At 42.2% G+C, this 18,900-nt stretch overlaps 1 protein-coding gene across 3 annotated transcripts; it reads left to right on the top strand.

Annotated features, from left to right (window-relative positions):
* Nucleotides 1-1,991: 1,991 nt before the first annotated feature.
* mideasa (mitotic deacetylase associated SANT domain protein a) lies at nucleotides 1,992-15,985 on the top strand. Of its 3 annotated transcripts, none has more exons than XM_031744691.2 (13): nucleotides 1,992-2,566; nucleotides 2,993-4,751; nucleotides 7,458-7,673; nucleotides 10,196-10,538; nucleotides 10,640-10,706; nucleotides 10,790-10,932; nucleotides 11,024-11,127; nucleotides 11,238-11,313; nucleotides 11,459-11,547; nucleotides 12,034-12,177; nucleotides 14,229-14,357; nucleotides 14,534-14,700; nucleotides 14,953-15,985. In XM_031744691.2, exons 2-13 carry the CDS (start codon nucleotides 3,216-3,218, stop codon nucleotides 15,236-15,238), a joined length of 3,300 nt encoding a protein of 1,099 aa, XP_031600551.2. In that variant the 5' UTR covers nucleotides 1,992-2,566; nucleotides 2,993-3,215; the 3' UTR covers nucleotides 15,239-15,985. The 3 variants fall into 3 exon arrangements, with proteins under 3 accessions (XP_031600551.2, XP_031600550.2, XP_031600549.2); XM_031744690.2 differs by having other exon boundaries at nucleotides 1,992-2,577; XM_031744689.2 differs by having other exon boundaries at nucleotides 1,992-2,581.
* Nucleotides 15,986-18,900: the final 2,915 nt, after the last annotated feature.

Raw genomic sequence — 18,900 nt, 5'->3', positions numbered from 1 at the left:
TTGAAGGCCCATCTTTTCCTCATTTGGGTAGATCTCAGAAGCCAAGTGACCACATTTGTGCGTCTAATATGAAGCTTGACTATTATTTTATTTTTGTGTTCTCTTCTATGAATTTAATTGATATTTGTATTATGTTTATGTCTTTGTGAATGCTGACTGTATGTGCATGCAATAATGCAGGGCCCCACTAACAATGGGGATAGTAAAACAAAGATAAAGAGCTGAACATGCAAAAGTTGACTATACATGTGTGCTACAAATAGAGGCATGTGTGTTTGAAACACATGCAAAATAGACACAAATCTGTTTCATGAAATCATGATGTGTTCTCATTTATGTGTTTAAATGCAATACGTATCAAAAACTAAGATAAATAAAGTGTGTTGCATGAGGTCAGCAACTGTTTACAAAAGTTGTCATCATTATTTGGAATTTCTAGCAGGGGCAGCCCCTCTAAAAATAAAAAACAACTCTAAGTATACTTGACTTGGATTTCTGACCTTAGCAAACATTTTTATTAATGAGTTCTGTTTTACTTGTGAGTCTAAAGTCAGGATGATGTCAATATTTAAATAATGTTACTATTAAATACAGAGAAGCAGGAAAACATTTACTGCAAGTCGACTACTGTATGAGCACGCAGTGGCTTTAGATTTTCAATCAGAGCCACCTGTCGCTCCTCAAGTTTGTTTTAACAAAAACAAGCCGGTGAAGAACAAAATGTTTGAGCCAAAGCCTCAGAGCCTGTTCCACATAAACTATATGGGCAAAAGCACTGGGTCACTTACACATTGCACCTTCAGAAGCTGCTCAGTTGTGGAAAACCCTGCCACAAGGCTCCTAGTGCACAGCTTTTGTCTTGATGTTAATTCCAGAGGAGGTTTGGGGCTCTGTATTTATATTTCATTTATTTTATTTAACCAACAGAGACACACTCTCAGCTTCACACCTACACGCAATATAGAATCACTGGTTAACCAAGTAAGCGTGTCTTTGGTCTGTGCAAGTCCGAAATGATTCCTGATTTTCTGGCTCTTACTCCAGAAAGCGTGGATGCTTTCTGGAGTAAGAGCGAGAAAAATAAATAAATACACATTAAAATCTTGAATATAATATAAGGTTATCCTTATTGTTATCAGTGGTTTATCTGGAGTCCCATATTTCCTTTGAATGAAAAGTCATTTCACATACTAGCTAGAAGGTTGGTAGTTCAGTCTCTGGCTTACCCAGTCTCTATGTCGAAGTATCCTTGGACAAGAGACTGAACTCTCCCGATGCATCCCTTGTAATATGAGTGAGTCTGTGGGAATTTGAGGAAGAACTTAAGGCTTAAGACCTTGCATAAATGTGTACGCGACTGGGTGACTAATAATAATATTAAGTACAGCCCATTAAACAACCCATTTAAACAGAGAAGATGAAAACTATCTGTCATTGACTTTTATTTCACCATTCGGATGCTCTGTTTAAATTCAGTAGGTCATGTTGACAATGTTTGCATGCCAAAATGTAGCTGAGCAGGTGTACCACCAAAGTGGCTGGTGGGTGTAGGTGGGTCTTCTACATGTGAAAAATGAGGCAACATGGTTTGCGCATGCACCCCAGGTAATCAGTGTGGTGCCTGCTGTAAATAACACTGTGGACAGATGCAGATGACGGGAAACGTATTCGTCTCTGGCAGGAAACAGAGAAGCTGCTTAAAATAGGTTTCTCGTTAAAAACATAAACATGGATGAAATGATAAAAGTGAGTAGTTGGGCTTTAAATAACGTGTAATAAGATCGCGTTAATGAATAAAACGATAAATAAAATATAATAGAAGAGCTGAGGTTTGTTGAACCAGATGAATTATCCAAACGCAAACCCGGTTGGAGGCCTGATTTTAACCAACAACAAACTGCGTCCGTGTGACGAGCCGAGTCTCCGATTTCCGGGGAAGCCGCCACTGAGAAACAAACGCACACGGATACGGCGATGGGAGTGGCCAAACAATCGGATTGGATAACAGGATGTGACTTGAGCTGTTTTGGGGTGAGGCGGTGCGTTTCGAGGTGCACAACTTTCTGCGTGTTTTGCGCAGTTTCGCAGCCTTTTTTTCTTTTTCCGCGCACCTCGGACAAACCGAAACGGCGGCTTTAAACACTCGGAGCTTTCCTCTCAGCGAAAGCGCACTGATCTGAGGAAGTGCCCGAGCGGGCCGCTGCACGTACAGCGTCTCGCGTGTGGGTTTACTTACGTTGCGTGCAGGAGAGGAGGAGGAGGTGGAGGGGGGGAAAGTTGTGGACATGTTTTCCTGGAAGTGCACGGTTTTGCGGATACAGTGTGCAACATTGTAACTACAGCGTTACTGAGCCTGCCCCGGGCCCTGGCCGGACTTTGGAGCGTATTTCCGCGGGGCTGCTCGCTCGCCTGCTCGCCATATTGCGCGCTGTGAAACTCGAGGGAAAGTTGTCAAGAGTTATGACATTTGCTGCGCACGATCCCTTCATGGAGCTGCGCGCAGTTGATCGAAACCAAAGTGACTCCGTGGAGTTGGACACGGGCGACTCTTTGCACCATTGATAAGGTGATCACACGGTGTGTAAGTAATGCTTTTTAATCTGCTGTATTGCCCAAGAGCTCTGCGCTCCTCAGACGCTTCCTTATTGCTCTTTTTTTCTCCTCTCACACAAACATCACTGGCTATCGCTCGGGTGGTTGCACGAGCCCCTTCGTTTCCTGTATTTCTTGTTGTGCCAAATGGCAGCTACAGTGTAAGCGCCTCCGTGTTGAGGTCTGTCTGTCCCTTCGAAACTTGTAATGCCCTCTCTGCGCGCACTCTTTCTCTCTGCTCAATCTGCGTGCAGTCCTGTATATTTTCACTTTACTCTAACTGGGCTATCTGCTGGTGTAGGCCTCAATTTCCTCATTGCCAAAGACGACTGAGAGTCGAGTGAAAACTTGGTGTCTTCTAAGAAAACAAAAGTGTCTGACTTCTTCTTTCTATCATAAGGTCTTGCACATCTAAAGAGGATGGACAGCGAGCCTCAGATTTGATTCTTGAAGGAGGACTGCGTGTTCTCCACCCTGTGCTTTCCTTTGGGATTTATATTTCCTCCCAGATACCTCTGTATACACAGTTAAAGAATTTCTTCACCACAAGCAGTGAAAGCGCACTACAGAGGCACCAACTTGCTTTTGCACGCTCACAGATCGGGACTGAAAGCTCTATTACTATGAGTCTTCCTGCTCAAGTAAATACTGACAAGAGTGGTAAGCACCGTGCTGCAGCCATGAAAGAGGCTGTGCAGCACCCAGGGGAGGTTTATTATGGTATGGGACCGCCAGCTTTAGAGTCAAGCCACAGTGACTCTGCCAGCAGCTCTGGTGTTTATAATCAAGAGAAAGGGCCCCAGAGTTTACCGCACTATCAACAGGGTGCTCCAGTAAAATGGATGCACCAGGACTCCTTACAGGCCCCTGGCTGGTCCCAGGAAGTTCCTGTGTCAACCTGGGGGCAGAATTTTGGCCCCTACATGAGCGGAGTGACCGTCAGGAATCAGATGACGTTCCACAAGGGAGTCCACGAAGGTGTAGCTCTGCCGATGGGAGGGGAAAATCAGCTGTCCGGACCTGTGGAGGTTTATAGAGATGCCACCCAGGCTCCAGCTCAAGGCAGGGGGATCGAGTGGGAACAGCATGCTGCAGCAGCGGCAATGCACCAGGCTCAGCTGCAAGCCTATCAACACGGCCACAAAGGCGTGGAGCTCCAAGGCCAGTCACATGTGCCACCTCATGGTTTGCAGGGGTCCATGCTGCAGCCCTTCCAGGCAACATTCAGACCCAGCAAGCAACAGTTCTCATCTGGCTATTACTCGGTTTTTCCGGCAAACAAGGCAATTCCGAACCTGCCCTACAGCGAGCAGCCCAAAACTCAGCAGCAGCTTCTACACCAGATGCAGCAGCAGCAGCAGCAGCAACAACAACAACAGCAGCAGCAACAAATTCATCATCACCATCATCACCAACAACAACAGCAGCAGCAACAGCAGTTGCATCAACAGCATCAGATTCAGCTGCAGCAGCAGCAGCAGCAACAACAGCAACATTTGCAGCAACAGCAGCACCAAATCCAGCAGCATCAAATCCAACACCTGCAGCAACAAATGCAGCAACAGTATCATCAGCAGCAGCTCCAGGAGAGACAGCAACAAATCCAGCAAATGCAACAACAGCAACAGCAGCAGCAACAACAGCAACAGTTACAGCAGCAAAATGTGCCACAGCAAGACACGACACAGCCACTGGTGCAACCAAAACAGCAGCAGACCCAAAACTTCGTCGCTTATCAGCCTGCTGAGCCACCTCCATCTGAAACCGGGTCCAAAGAAGATGTTCAGTCGGCAGAGCCGCAGCAGGAAGCAGAGGCTCAAAGCTGTGACGCGTCAGCCGTTCCTGATCAGTGCCCTGAAAAGGCCGGCACAAATCCCACAGAGCCCGCAAACGCGGCTGCTCCTCGGCGCTCGCGTCGCCTTTCCAGGGAGGGGCAGTCGCCACTGGGTCCCCCTTCCACAAACATCTGGTCTCAAGCCAAAGAGCCTCCACCGCCCCAAAACGGAGTAGTGGGTGCGCAGGCTGCAAAAGCAGGGGAAAGCCAAGTGACAACAGGAGGGGTCATCCGTAGGAGAAGGAGGGCATCCAAGGAGATCAACTTGGAAACCCTGGCACAGAAGGCGTCAGAGATGGAGTCCCTGCCTGCAAAAATTGTAAAGGTAAAAGAGAAATCGCTCATTACACTGCTGCTGTAGGGAGTTTAACAATAATTTATGAGAGTAATATGATTTAAAAAAAGAAATAAAATACTCTCTTTAGGCTCAGGTTGCTTGAGAGGGAACGGGGCAGGCAGCTAATTTGTGCAAGTGAGAGCAGATTTTCTCATCTGGCAAAGTTGGCAAGCAGCTGTACAAAGAGGAAGGACTCTGTTTCTATGCAGAACTTCCCTATGGTTTACAAAATCCTTTTCTTGGGCTTGTTTACTCGACTCGTGCAGCTGTTGAGCCTCAGCCATTGCGGGCTGTTTTAACAAGTTGCACATCAGTACTGCAGACAACGTATCTGGCGAAACCTGAATGTCTGCCGTTCGCTGAAGGTTCGCCTTTTTGATCTGCTCTCCTCATTTTACTGCTGTATGAAAGATGATACCCTCGGCCGTTTTATTCAGGATATATAATATTTACTTTAAGCGTGGCACACCCACTGGGGCCTGCTTCTTTAAGGTTTCTTTTGCAGTTTTTTTTTTTTTTTTTTTTTTTACATAAACACAAGTCGCAGAAATGAGTAAAACTCAGTTTGAGTCCATTTTAACGCGAGCAAGCGGACAGGTAGTCCTCTTCCCTCAGGGGGTTACAAGCTTATCGGAGGCTTTCTTGCACCGCGTGCACGTTGGAGCAGCTGCATGTCTGCACACCTCCACATTCCTCAGGCCTTTTCCCAGTCATTCAGCAGAGCTAGGGAGGGGCAGCACTGTCAACCTGTATAGCTACACTCCTTTTCTCCCCACTACACGCCAAACAGGTTTAAGGTGGCTATTCACAACCCAGAGCTGTTGCGTTGTGGTTAGTTAAACTGTACTTTCTTTCTAGGTCAGGAGACGAGACTCGAGTGTCTTTACTTTTGTTCTTAACTTTGCCTAAATTATGAATCACAAAACTGATTCACGCTTTAACCCCCACCACTAGAAGCCAGGATTACTCACTTCGCTAGTTTTTCTCAGTTTTTCTTTGAGTTAGAATGAGCAGAAATACCAGGCAGGCATGTGGACTTCTCCGAAAGCCTGTAAAAGTATGTGCTTGTAAAGCCCTATGATGAAATTTTATATATATATATATATATATATATATGTATTTTTTTACAGGTATAATGCACATGTTTTGATAGAGACTTTAATGTTTCTGCTCTGTGGTGTTTATTTATTTTAAATTTTAATTTTTAATTGATCTCTTAATTATGGCGTTTCAAGCTGATATGGGTTTATTAGTTGAGGAATTAATTTAGAGGAAGATAATAAGTTACTTCTTTATCATTTAGGTGCTTTTAACTCTTAAATGTAAACTCACCTGCCACTTTATTGGGTACATGTTTCCCTCTATTCTTTCTATTCTCTGTGGCATCGATTAAACAAGTTGTCTCAGAGAAATTTGTCCAGATTGACATGACAGTATCATGTTGTTGTTGTCGTTGCTGCTTTTTATTCAAATAATATATTTTTGAACTTTATTTGCATTTTTTTTGTGCTTTCTATGTTCACTGGACACTTTATTAGGTACAACTAGATTTGCTAGTGCATGCATAACTTAAAGCAAGGTACTGGAAACATTCCTCAGAGATTTTGATGCATATTGATGTCATGACATAACACTCCAGATTTATCGGCTGCACGTCCATAGCATGAGTCTCCTGTTCTGCCACATCCCAAAAGTGCTCAGCCAGATTGAGATCTGCTGGCTGTGAAGGCCATTTGAGTGCACTGAGCTCACTGTGATGTTCGAGAACAGTTTGAGATGATGAGCTCTGTGACGTGGTGCGCTATTCTGTTGTTTACACTAAATTCTGACCTACCACCTGGATGTTGGAGCAGAAACTGAGACTCATCAGACCGGGCAACATTTTTCATCTGTTGTGCAATTTTGTTGAGCCTGTTTGAGTTGTTGCCTCCGTTTCCTGTTCTTAGCTGACAGGAGTGGCACCCAGTGTGGTCTTCTGCTGCTGTAGCTCGTGTTGGGAGTTAAGAGATGCTCTTCTGCGTACCTTGATTGTTATTATTGAAGATACTCTTTCCTTCTTAACAGCTCAAAGTAGTCTGGGCATTCTCCTCTGATCTTTGGCATCGACGAGGCATTTCTCCCAGAGAACTGCTGCTCGCAGGATATTTTCTCTTTTTCTGATCATTCTCTGTAAACCCCAGAGATGCTTGTGTGGGAAAATCCCAGTAGATCAGCAGTTTCTGAAATACTCAGACAAGCTCATCTGGCACCAACAATGCCACATTTAAAGTCACTTAAATCACATTTCTTCCAAGTGGTTGATTTGCACTTCAGCGGATCATCTTAACCGTGTCTATTTGCCTAAATGCACCAGGTTGCTGCCATGTGATTAACTGATTGGATATTTGTACTGATGAGCAGTTAAAGCAGCTGTACCTAATAAAGTGGCTGGTGAATGTAAGAAATGTATGTCTCTTGTATCTTGGGGACTTTTTAGTGATTCAAATTTTACAAAATAGATATTTCTGTTCAGAAAGAATAATTCTGATTCTTTTTGTTTAAATTGAAGCCGAATGCAAAAGAAGCTCATATGACCACTTGGACTTCTTCCTCTTTTTATATCTCAATCCCTTTTCCTTTATTTTCTTGCTACTTCCCCAACTCTCTTCTGCCTTTTCTAATCTTCCTGCCTCTTTCCTTATTGTGCCTCAACAGGAAGAAGGTGCTTCAAGCAGGCAAGCCACAATGGTGCCCCTGGTCATCCCAGTGTCTGTGCCAGTGCACAGAGGTCAAACAGATCCTCAGGGTGGCTGGGCTCAGGGGCGGCCCGGTCAGGGCGAGCGGCCTGCTGCACCATCCGATCGCAAACCTTCTGTCATTGTGGCTCGTCGGCGATCGCTGAGAAGCACCATGACTGAGAGTTTTGCTCAGGTTAGTTCCCCGAGGACGAGAGATTTGAATTGTTTTCCTTTCAGTCACTTTAAAGGGACTTTTTTTCCTTTTTTGCATACCATGATGAAACATTTACAGATGTTGTGTTTGCAGATGTTTATTCAGGCTTAGACCACATTGCATAACTACCTTGATACCCCCCTTTAAAATGCAAGTTTGAGCAGTATCGTTAGCAAAGACAATGTCATCCCACCCAGTTACACAAACAACCTCAAAGTTCAACTTCTCATGGGTCGCCTCAGACCTCGCAGTGGTTAAACATTGAGACTTTGAGTCTTTCAGACATCTGCTGAGGAGTAACAGAGATGTGCAACTGAAACTTGGACCAACCCACAATTTATGGACTGAATTAGATGATGTGACTCATTAATTCCAAAATCCTGAACCACATGAACATCATTACAGACTGTAGGTTCACAGTGAAGTCAGATTCAGGAAGTGCACTCCTCACTGGGCCAGATGATTAAATTTATTTTGTGTGTAATGCAAAAAAAAAAAAAAAAAAAAAAAAAAAAAAAAATCAATGTAGGGAGAAGACAAACCCCGAATCGAGCTTAGATATTTTTATCTGGTGGAGTAGGTTTGGTGTAGAGAGGTCTGCTTATTCTTACTGTAAAGCAACACCACAGTTTAGTGCTAAACGTGCCAAAAATACATTCGAAAAATTCAGCTTCAGTGTCTTTTTCAGTGACTTTATTCATACATTTTCATAACCACATAACCCAGACAGGTCATGAATCTGTCACAGGGCCGGTTTAGAATCGCAAATTAAGCTAGCACGCATGTCTTTGGACTGTGGGAGGAAGCCGGCGATCATGCTGACTCTACACAGCCGGCCGCTGGGATTGAACCCAGGCCCTTCTTGCTGTGTGGACCACTGTTCCCCCGTCCCAGAAAACAATACAATTTCTATTAAAAACAAACCAAAAAAACCTGCATCTGCCAAATATATTGCTCCGCAGAAGAAAGGGCGCACACATGGCTTTGACGAGAAGCTCGTGGTTGTGACAGTGGGATGAGAAGTAAACATCAATGATAGTATTTGGTAGGAGTATTAGAGCCACAACATAAATGTCAGTGTTCATTTTGAAAAAAAATTCAAAATGCAGAGATTAAAGTTGTCGTTTCAATTACTCATCTACACCCGGCATTTTGTAGAGAGTAAAGCAGCCGTGGGAGTTGTATGACTTAAAACGACAATTTTAATCTCCAAATTTAAAATGAAATAAATAAGAATCTACTTTTCCTTAATGTGGTCCTAGTACTTCTTCCTAGAGGATTTTAGCTTGTGCCAGCTCTGATTCTGTTTTTCCGTTTACTGGAGAAACTGGACACTGGGATTTCTGGAGTTGCAGCTGAGTTTTATTTATTTTTTGCAAAGCCATAAAATCAAGGCAGATGCCAGCTGACTGCACAGGTGATGCCTCCAAAGCTGGGCATTTGACACCAACAGAGAAATGGCACTACAGGCCTGAAAAATGTTCAGTTTTTCTGTGTGGGACTGTTCCTTTAATATCCAACAAGGTCCTCAAATGTTGGACATAGAGGTACAAAACTTTATCACATAAGTCTCAAAACACTAGCATAATTTGAATATCAGAAACGGTTTAGTCCAAAAGGATGTTTTAATACAGTTAACGATCTGGACCTGAGATTTAATAATAAATCGGTGAACTTTAAAAACACCTTTCTAACCTGGCTTGTTGTGTAAAGCCCTTTTTACACCCCAGCTGATGAGGTATTGTCGTCACCCCACTGGGCGGGCGAATCCTGGTGACCTTGACCTCAAGGTCAAACGTCAGCTTTTTTGAAAAATGTTCAAATTTATACCATAGATCACTCCGGGAGAGTAGAAAAGCACTATATAAGAATCAGTCCACTTACCAGATACATCTACTAGGAGGCTGAAGGGTCTGCACAGAATGTTACCTCTGGAAAAACTTTTTGTATCTTTATCAAAACCAGGATTTGTGTCAATGAAAAAATAAATTCTAATTTGTCTATGAATAACCCCTGCATTGACCCCAGAGAACATAGAATGAGGATAAACTTGTGATGGAGTTCTTGATGCTGGTTAAAAAGCAGACGTGTCATTCATATTCACGACTCGCTCGGCTGCAATCACACCTTTAGGTCGGGGGCATTTTCACATCCGTACTTCATTTAGTCTGGTTCAAATCAGCTGATGAGTTTGTCTGTGTGTGGCTTTTTCCTGTGGTTTGGTTTCTTTTCACACAGAAACTTAAATTGCGTTACGATAAACCACGTGAGAACGTTCAGTCAGCTTAATGGCCGGTTGTGTCTGATCCAGGAGCAATAAAGGTTAATACAGGAGGAAGGTGGAGGATAGCAGGGAGAATTTATTCCTGACATTTGTATTTATCTTGTTCCCTCATTTCATTTCATGGTTAGATGCTAGAATTTGATCAGTCAGCCGTGAAACCAGCTTATGATTGTTATAAAAAATATAGGTTTGTGTTAACTCTGCTTCTTCCACCCAGGATGAGGAAAGCGATACAGGACTTGATGAGGACGGAAAAGCTAAATTGAAGCGCAGGCCTCGTCCCGAACCTCTCATCATCCCTCCCCCCAAACCAGCCACCTTCATCGCACCATCCGTCTACTCCAGCATCACTTCCTTTCAGAGCAACCTCCGTTCTCCCGTGCGCCTGATGGACAACCCTCTTACCCTTCCCCCATACACGCCACCACCCATCCTGTCTCCTGTGCGGGAGGGCTCCGGACTCTACTTCTCCACCTTCCTCACTAACATAGCTGTAACCAACCAAATCCTGCCGCCCCCGCCCACGCCCAAGTCTGCAGCTCGGAGCCTTCTGCGCTCCAGTAAGTCTCGGTTGCTTCAGTTCTTTTGCGGTGATATATGTGAGTTCCTTATTTGAATGAATTACTTAACGAGCAAGAGCTTTTTCATTGGCCTCTTCCAGCGAGTTCAGACGTTACGCCGCCTCTCTTCACCTTGAACGCCGAGGCTACACCTGTGAGCCTCGAACCGTGAGTAGCACTTAAACATCCGAACAACCTACTATTGTTCTAACTGACGGCTTCATAACTCAGCTCTCTGTGTTGGCATTCAGACGGATCAACATTGGGCAAAAGTACCAGGCAGAAATTCCTGATTTGCAAGATGAAGCTTCTTCCCAGTCCGACCAGCACAAAGCGGACTTGGTTTGGGTTCCTGTTGATGACGCCGCCTTCAAACATGGTGACCAAGAGACCAGTAAGTGTCCACCATAACACGTGACCCACCGACCTCGCTTTTTATTCATACTTTGAGCTTTTTGTCACCATCAACACTCCTCACGTTCTAGTGGAGGATTTGATGAACATGGCATGTTCGAGTGTTTTGAGAGGAGGAGGAACCAATCAGGAGCTGGCTTTGCACTGTTTTCATGAATGTGGAGGAGATTTCCTTGTGAGTAAAGTGACTTACAGATATTACATTATTTACACTTCTACTTGTAAGTGCTTCATAGCTTTCAAATGAGGGACATGCCTTTGCTCACGGTGATGTCAACTTTTAAGGAAACACTGGGACGTTTGATGCATCAGGATCCAATTTTCCCCAAAGGCCATCAATTGATAGATTATCACTACTCAGGTAACAACAACAACAACAAAAAAGCTTTTTATGCTAATTGCTTCAATCAGCTGTCACCTGCTTTCTCTTTGCCTTTCTCTCTCTTTCTCTGTAATTTATACTCTTGCTCACTCACCTAATTTTACTGCATTTGTTTTCCGCTCAGGCTCTGACAGCTGGACAGCAGAGGAGAAGCGGTTTTTCAATAAGGGGATCTCTGCCTACAGGAAGGACTTCTTTCTGGTGCAGAAACTGGTATGCTCGTTAATTTGACCCTGCAGCAAGAGCAACTGTGAATCAATGGGGGGGGGAAGCAACCAAACAAACAGTTGCATACGATTAAATGCATTCTGTGTAGCATCAATAAATCCTTTGTGCACTCCTCGAGGCATTCACGTAATTGCTTTAATCAAACAAGACAATAATAGTTAAGACTTTCGGTCTTTGCTGCATGATGCCAGATTTAGATGTAATGGAAAATGAGTAAACAGGAAGAGGACGCTCACCTCTCAACACAAAGACGAGCCGCATCTTTAAAAAAGGTTCAAAAAGTGCAAAAGTCATTCAGACTGAAAAATTCACATCCTCTTTGCGACAGGAAATGACTACTTTTATAGGAAATGTGGGTTTAAAAAAAGCGGTAAAATAAGCTGAGACAGAGTGACTTATCAAGGATTATCTTACGTATTCTTATTATTCAATACAGCTTTACATGTGCACGCTCTTCTGACTGTTTTAAAGGTGCGGACTAAGACCGTGGCTCAGTGTGTGGAGTTCTACTACACATACAAGAAGCAGGTGAAGGTTGGTCGCAATGGGATTTTAATGTTCGGCCCTCCTGATTCACCTGTGGAAAAACACGCAGAGGCAGTCGTGGACGTCAAGGTAAGTGCAGTTAAATCTGACAGTTATATTAAAGAGTCAGTATGCAGTCATGGTAATAAAAAGCACATCCTGAATTCTAAGGTCTTACATATCAGGACATAATACAAGTAATCTGGTCCTTAGTTTATTGTTTGCAGAAGCACTGTGTGAAAAATTACAGCCTTAGTGCTTCCGTAGGAATCAAGAGGCTACATGGCAGCACGGTGCTGCTAATCAAATGCATTTGATTGATTTTGTTAAGCTTTATTGAGATAGGAGAGTGGAGAGGAAACGGGAAAGCTGGGTAAGACAGCAGGTGGAAGACGTGCAATAAATGGCTTCAGCGTGGCATGAAACCAAGGCCTCTACAACAGCCTTATGGCCATAATTAACAGCACCACATCTGCTCAAAATCCTCACGTACAAACACACATTAGAGCACAAACGCCTGATACTAACTAACTGTCAGGCACGGTGGTGGAGGAGTGAGGATTTGGGCTTGGTTTTGCAGTCAGACTCAACCATATGAGGCCATTTGTCCAACAGCTTAAGCTTAGAGTCATACAACAGGAGAATGACCCCAAACCCAGCAGTAAATCTACAACATCATTAATATTTGTTACAATTGTCCAATTAAAATCCAGACATCAACCTGACTGAAATGCTTTGGCAGGACCTTGGAGAGCTGTGCATAAACAAATGCCTGCAAACTACAGTGAACTGAACACTGTAAAGAAGGGTGGGACAAAACTCCTCCACAATGATGTGAGAGACTGATTAAGTCACAGAAAACACTTACTTCACGTTATTGCTTCTAAAGGTGGTTAAATAAGCTCTTGAATTATGGGATGCACTCAGCTTTTCAAACACTGCTTCTTAATTTTGGCAAAATTGTTGTTAAATAAATAATGACACTTTGTAATAAGTTACTGTTGCTCACCTGAGGTTGTATTTACCTAGTATTACTTAAGTACAATAGGTGTGCTTTAGATTATGTCCTTATACATAAAACCTTTGAACTGATTGGTGTGCTTTTTACCATGACCCTATACAGGGAGAGTATACATAGTATTTGCAATATCTCATGTGCGTTTCACTGTGCATGGTTGAATGTGTCTTCCATGTTATATTTGTCTGTTTGAATACATTTAGGATCATTTAAAAGTGAACAACATTTTTCAACTAATAAAATGGAACTTTAGTGTTTTAAAGGAAGGGTTTCAGTGGTTGTGAGTACAGATGTCTGCACATGGAGAAAGAAAAATGACTTGCTGTGTGCCACGTCTTTTTGCTGTTATTTTAAATACACGGCAGCAAAAAGAAACACACCCTTCAGCCAGTGGTTTTCTTCAGCATTTCTGATACATGCATTTGTGTGACCCTCAAAGCACCCCCTGGACCTATTCTCTGGTTGACAGCAGTTATTTACAAAAGTACCAAAGTAAGGATGTGCTCTGTCCACACACAATGTTAAGATCACTGGACTAAATAACGATGAGTTGGTGGTTGTGAGAAAAGGAGTGTTGCACATTAGATGGTCTAAAAATGTAGAGTAATAATCATATTTATATATGATTATTACTCTATATAAAGATGTCTAGATCCAATTTTTAATCTAATCCTATCCTTCCCCATATATAGAGCCTGTTAGTTTGAAACGGGATACCCACTTTACTTCTGATTGGCTGCCCCTCATCTGGGTTCCTTGAATAGAGTAATACATTTTGTGTATCCACTGTTAATGTGCTTTCTTTTTTTAGGGAGGGGGGGGGATCTGGCAACTAAGAAAGCATTTTGAGTAAATCTTGAAAAGCTGAGCCAAGCGTAACAGGGAGTGGAGGCTGCAAAACTATCAACAGCTCTGTGCGACTTTATTAAGGAAAACTGCTGTTTTTTTGTTTGTTTGTTTCCCCCCTTTTTTTTTTGACAATATTAAGAAGTAAGACTAGGGTAAAAAAATAAATAAATAACGGGTCCCCTTTAATGAAGGAACAAGGATCTTATTGTCTTGAAGTAATGTTTAAGATTCTGGGTCATAGTCTGCCTAATTTCCCTGGTGGGATTCCTTACAGAGTTCACAGCAGCCGAAGATGACTCAAGGTGAAGCGGATGAGGATGACAAGAAGAATATGTCTTTAGAGCAGATCAATGAGAGAAACCAGCAGGCGAGGGTCGCTCAGTCACTACAGGTTCATGACTATGTAAGGATTTCATTTCATAGTTCTTTGATACACATCCTTATCAGTTAATATATTTGTTTAAAATAACGGAAACAACTATATATTAAAAAAAAAAAAAAAATTTTTTTCAATCACAATTTTATGAACCATTGGTCCAAACTGTGCTAAAACTCAATCTTATGTTTCTGCCTCTTCAGGCAGGAACAGTGCTGGTGCTCAAAGAGCCAGATACTGTTCATAAAGAGGCTCATCAGTCTCCAGCACATCCCAGATCTCGGGCTGAGCCTGCTGCAAAGAAGCCCCGGGTGCCACCGAAGCCCTTGCAGGAACCTGAGCAGATTTTTCCGTGCAAGAAATGCAACAGGTACGGCAAAAACCGTCACAGAGATTGGCGTTAATTCCTGACCTTTTAGCATTGTGTTATGAATGTTTGCTTATCCGTTATAAGAGTCCAAATAATGCTGGTGATTTTTGGTTCACCTCAGTGTGCTGATCTCTATGTGGGGCACATTATGTTTAGATGTTTCTGTGAATTCCGTGATTTTTTTCAATAGCGCTGCTTTATTCCAAACAGCTCCTGTCAAGCATAACGCTGCACCCTTTTCCTCCCTTGCAGAGTGTTTTATAAAGTGAAGAGTCGAAGCGCTCACATGAAGAGTCACGCCGAGCAGGAGAAGAAGGCCGCAGCGCTGCGTCAGAAGGAGGAGGAGGAGCAGGCAGCAGCTCAAGCTCGAGCCAGGAAGGCTGCGGCGGCTGCGGCGGCGGCGGCGGCGGCAGCAGCTGCGTCTACTGCAGAGACGCTGCGGGGAGGTAATGGGAATGGAGCGTCAGAGCAGGCTGAGGCCAGCAGCCAAGAGGACTCGTCAGAGGGGGAGGATGACGACGATGAAGACTGGCACTGAGACCGATATAAAGACGAACATTAATGGGATGGATTGACGTGTAAATAGAGGGGAGATGGTGAACAAATCAGGGAGGGAGGTGTTTAAAAACACGTGCTCCCCCATGAGGAGCAGAATAAGCACAAGAGAATGCTTTTAAAGTCTTCCTGTTGATCTTTTCACTTGTTTCCTGACCTGAACTGTTTGTCTTTGACTGTAATTCAGATTCATACCGTCAGTGTGAAAGCCACACTCCACATTTTCACATTTGTACCTTTGAAATAATCAGTATGTTTTTTGTGTGTGTAAAATGTCCGTGTGCTATGCTTCTGCTTTTGCTAATAGGGTCTTTTTATATCTTATTTAACTGAACATATGTTCAATTAAATAAGATATAACAGATCTTCTTCAATCGTTGTTTGATGAATCAGGATATCTTTCTAGCAATAAAATGAGCTCAAGGCAATCTTCACTTTATAGTTGCTTCCCTTTAAAGACAGAAGCCATTCTGTTTCAAATACTTACAGAAAAAAAACAGCGCTGAATTTAGCAGATTTCTATCAAATTTTTAGGTGGGATGTACACTTATTTTTAAACTAAGGGACCTTTGAAATGAATATGTACAAAAAATATATATATGAGACTGTCATATATTTATGATACTGCATTTTTTTCAGTGATTTTTTTTTGATAATATAAGAAGTAATCATGTCGGCTGTAATATGACTGGTGAATTGAGAAATGTATTAAAGAAATATATTCTTCTGAGGAGTGGATGGGTTTTTTGTTTAACCAGCAGATGGAGACAGAGGTTCAGTGTGATCTGAGAATTTCCCATCATGGTTGCTTGTAGGTGAAAGGAAATATTGCTGTTGTCTGATTGGCCTAAGATAAACGTGGCTGAAATTCTATGTAGATCAAGTTAAGATTTATGTCACTTTATATTCCTAAATCATAACATTCTTATACATCTAGTGGGCAAAGAGAGATTTACTTCTAATGCTGTGCTCATAGGTCTTATATAGTATGCCAGACAGGCTCCAAAGGCCTATAATTTTAAGATTAAGGTCTGGAAAGCCAACTTGTCTTCAGACGCTAGGGTGTGGTGAAATTTTGCATTGATCTTTGGTGACATAATTCAGCCATTTAGGAGTGTGAGCCATAAAGGGAAATGATGCCCTCGGGAGATGAGATGCGAGGCATATTGCGCTGAGATTATTGAAGACAAAGTGGCTCTGTTTCTGTCTCCAGCCCATCAGTGACTGAGTGGCTTTCATTTACTTTCCTCCAGCAGACACTGCTTTAAACACATAATCTGACTTTGGATGAGTGTAAAAAAACATTTGCTTCATGTGATCCTTTGATTTAAAGTGGACCTACTATCCTTTTCTTTACATGCCAAAAGCTCAGGCTACAGACCGCCTGAAACACTTGGTCTTACACATTTTTTTTTGCACGCTCTAGAAGTTTTAAATGAGAAGAGCTTCTTTATTTATTTATTTTTTATTCTTTAACAGGGAAAAAAGAAATATTGTACTCATAACTATGTCCTGTCTTTTTCCCCTCACCACTAACTGGTCGCAACAGATGGCCTGGTTCTGCAAAAGGTTTGTTCCTGTTAAAAGGCAGTTTTTTCTTTCCCACTGTCCCCAAAATGCTTGTTCATATGGGTCATCTGATTGTTGTTATTTTGGGGGGTTTTCTGTTTTTCCTTTTTGGGTCTTTACATTACAGTACAAAGACTATTGAAGCAACTAACTGTTGGTGTGATTTGGAACTATATAAATAAAACTGAATTTAATTCAAAAATTAAATTGAATTGAATAAATATAAATTGAGTAGTGTGTCTGGACAGATAAGAACCAGCCAGCTAAATAACAACAGAAGCTAGTTTTAAGTTAACATTATACCTAACATAAAGTGTCCTGGTCAGAGGGCCCGGTGGCGCCAGTGTCCGGCAGCCTCGCCTCTGTCAGTGCGCCCCAGGGTGGCTGTGGCTACAACGTAGCTTGCCATCACCAGTGTGTGAATGTGTGTGTGAATGGGTGAATGACTGGATATGTAAAGCGCTTTGGGGTCCTTAGGGACTAGAAAGCGCTATACAAATACAGGCCATTTAAAAAAAAAAAAAAAAAAAAAAAAAAATCACACTTTTCCTCTGACTTAATTTTGATCATTTGATTACATGCTCACATCATAAGAGAGTTTATTCGGTAAGTATCCAAGTTGAACAATGTTGTTCTATTTAAAGAAAGATTGACTAATGCAAGCTAAAAACAGCTAAGTGAAGCTAATCTGTTAGCTGAGGCTAATAGCGGCTAACCCAAATTAATGCTTTACTGAGCTTTAATGTATTTGTGCTTTAATTTACTGTTTCCATCTTATACTACCTTTTCCGTTTACTCTACTGTATATCGGATAATCAAGTTTAACATTATTTATTAGGTAAATAACTAATTGAATTCATGTTTTTATATCTGAATTTGAACCATCACATTAGACTTCTCTGAGAAATCAGAAATTAATCAAATATTTAACCACTAAAACTAATTTCTCTGTTCAGAAATGGAAGTAAATAGCTGTAATTTGGCATCTTAATTGAAAAATAATCATATGCTTTAAGATCATTTTTCTACTTTTTGTGAAAATATAAATATAATTCCAGCTAAAGCGCTTGCACATACTGGTGGATTGATTATTACAGAAACATTTCAGGCAACTGTGACATAAACCATACATTTCTGGCCTCATACATTTGTTTTACGTCCCCCCACTGTGTTTCCATGGTGTGTTCTTGCCACTCCTGGTCCACCCCATTTAAAAAAAATCCTGCTAATGCCACTACTGCAAAAGGTGTAGAAATCAAAATGCTGACTTGCAGTTTGCACTATATAATTTTTCATTACTGATGGCCCTCTCAACACCACCCTGCCACAAAACCAGGCCAAATGTATTGACTTTACAATGAAAAAGAAAAGGATGAGGGTTGCACACGACAAACTCATTGGGCACTTCAAGAAGATGAATGAGAACACCTCTACACATGCTTAATCATGTGATTACTGCACGATGCAGTTGTGCGTTCGGTGTGTATGCACCATAAGGCAGCATGGGGCATGGGACAAGGCAGTACGTAAGATAATATCCTGGAGATAGAGGCCAGGAACTATGACACATCAGTAAGGGCAGGACCTCTGAAACGGACCTTCTGAGATGTTCACCACAAAACAAAAAAAATATTGTTGATGATAAAGCTGAACAGCCAAACTGATTTGGAGCTAAAGAAAATGGGTATGGTAACTAAAGATCACCAGTCTCATAAGTGAAATGAGCCAAAAAGCACAATGAAGAATATATCCAACACATAGGCCGATGAGTTACAACAGCATAAGACCACAACCTTAGTACAAATCTGCCCTGTCCTTTCTCAAAAGTCCAGGCTGTTTCTTTTGCATTGGTTTGAGGAATATTAATGGCAATCAATAAAATTTCAAACGCCACAGCCTTTGCAGAATGTCGGCTACTGTCACAGTTGTTGTTACATCATCTTGTGAAATTCAAGCCTCATTCACACTTCTCTGTCTCTGTTTTATCTCACAGTGTGACAGAAGTTGAATAAACCAGTCTGCTTGCCATGCAGGCCCACATGGCATTAGACATTTGCACATGATGGCTCCTCTGTG

This window comes from Oreochromis aureus, linkage group 15 (assembly GCF_013358895.1).
Source record: "Oreochromis aureus strain Israel breed Guangdong linkage group 15, ZZ_aureus, whole genome shotgun sequence".
Lineage (NCBI taxonomy): Eukaryota > Metazoa > Chordata > Actinopteri > Cichliformes > Cichlidae > Oreochromis > Oreochromis aureus.
Note: the sequence above shows the minus strand (reverse complement) of the source record. Positions and strands in the feature narration are given on the sequence as shown.

Bases quoted from the DNA above. Each gene is read 5' to 3' on its own strand.
- mideasa (XM_031744691.2), top strand. From the start codon at position 3,216: ATGAGTCTTCCTGCTCAAGTAAATACTGACAAGAGTGGTAAGCACCGT. The intron at 11,128-11,237 runs GTGAGTAAAGTG...TCAACTTTTAAG, and splicing joins AATGTGGAGGAGATTTCCTT to GAAACACTGGGACGTTTGAT. The intron at 14,358-14,533 runs GTAAGGATTTCA...CTGCCTCTTCAG, and splicing joins CACTACAGGTTCATGACTAT to GCAGGAACAGTGCTGGTGCT.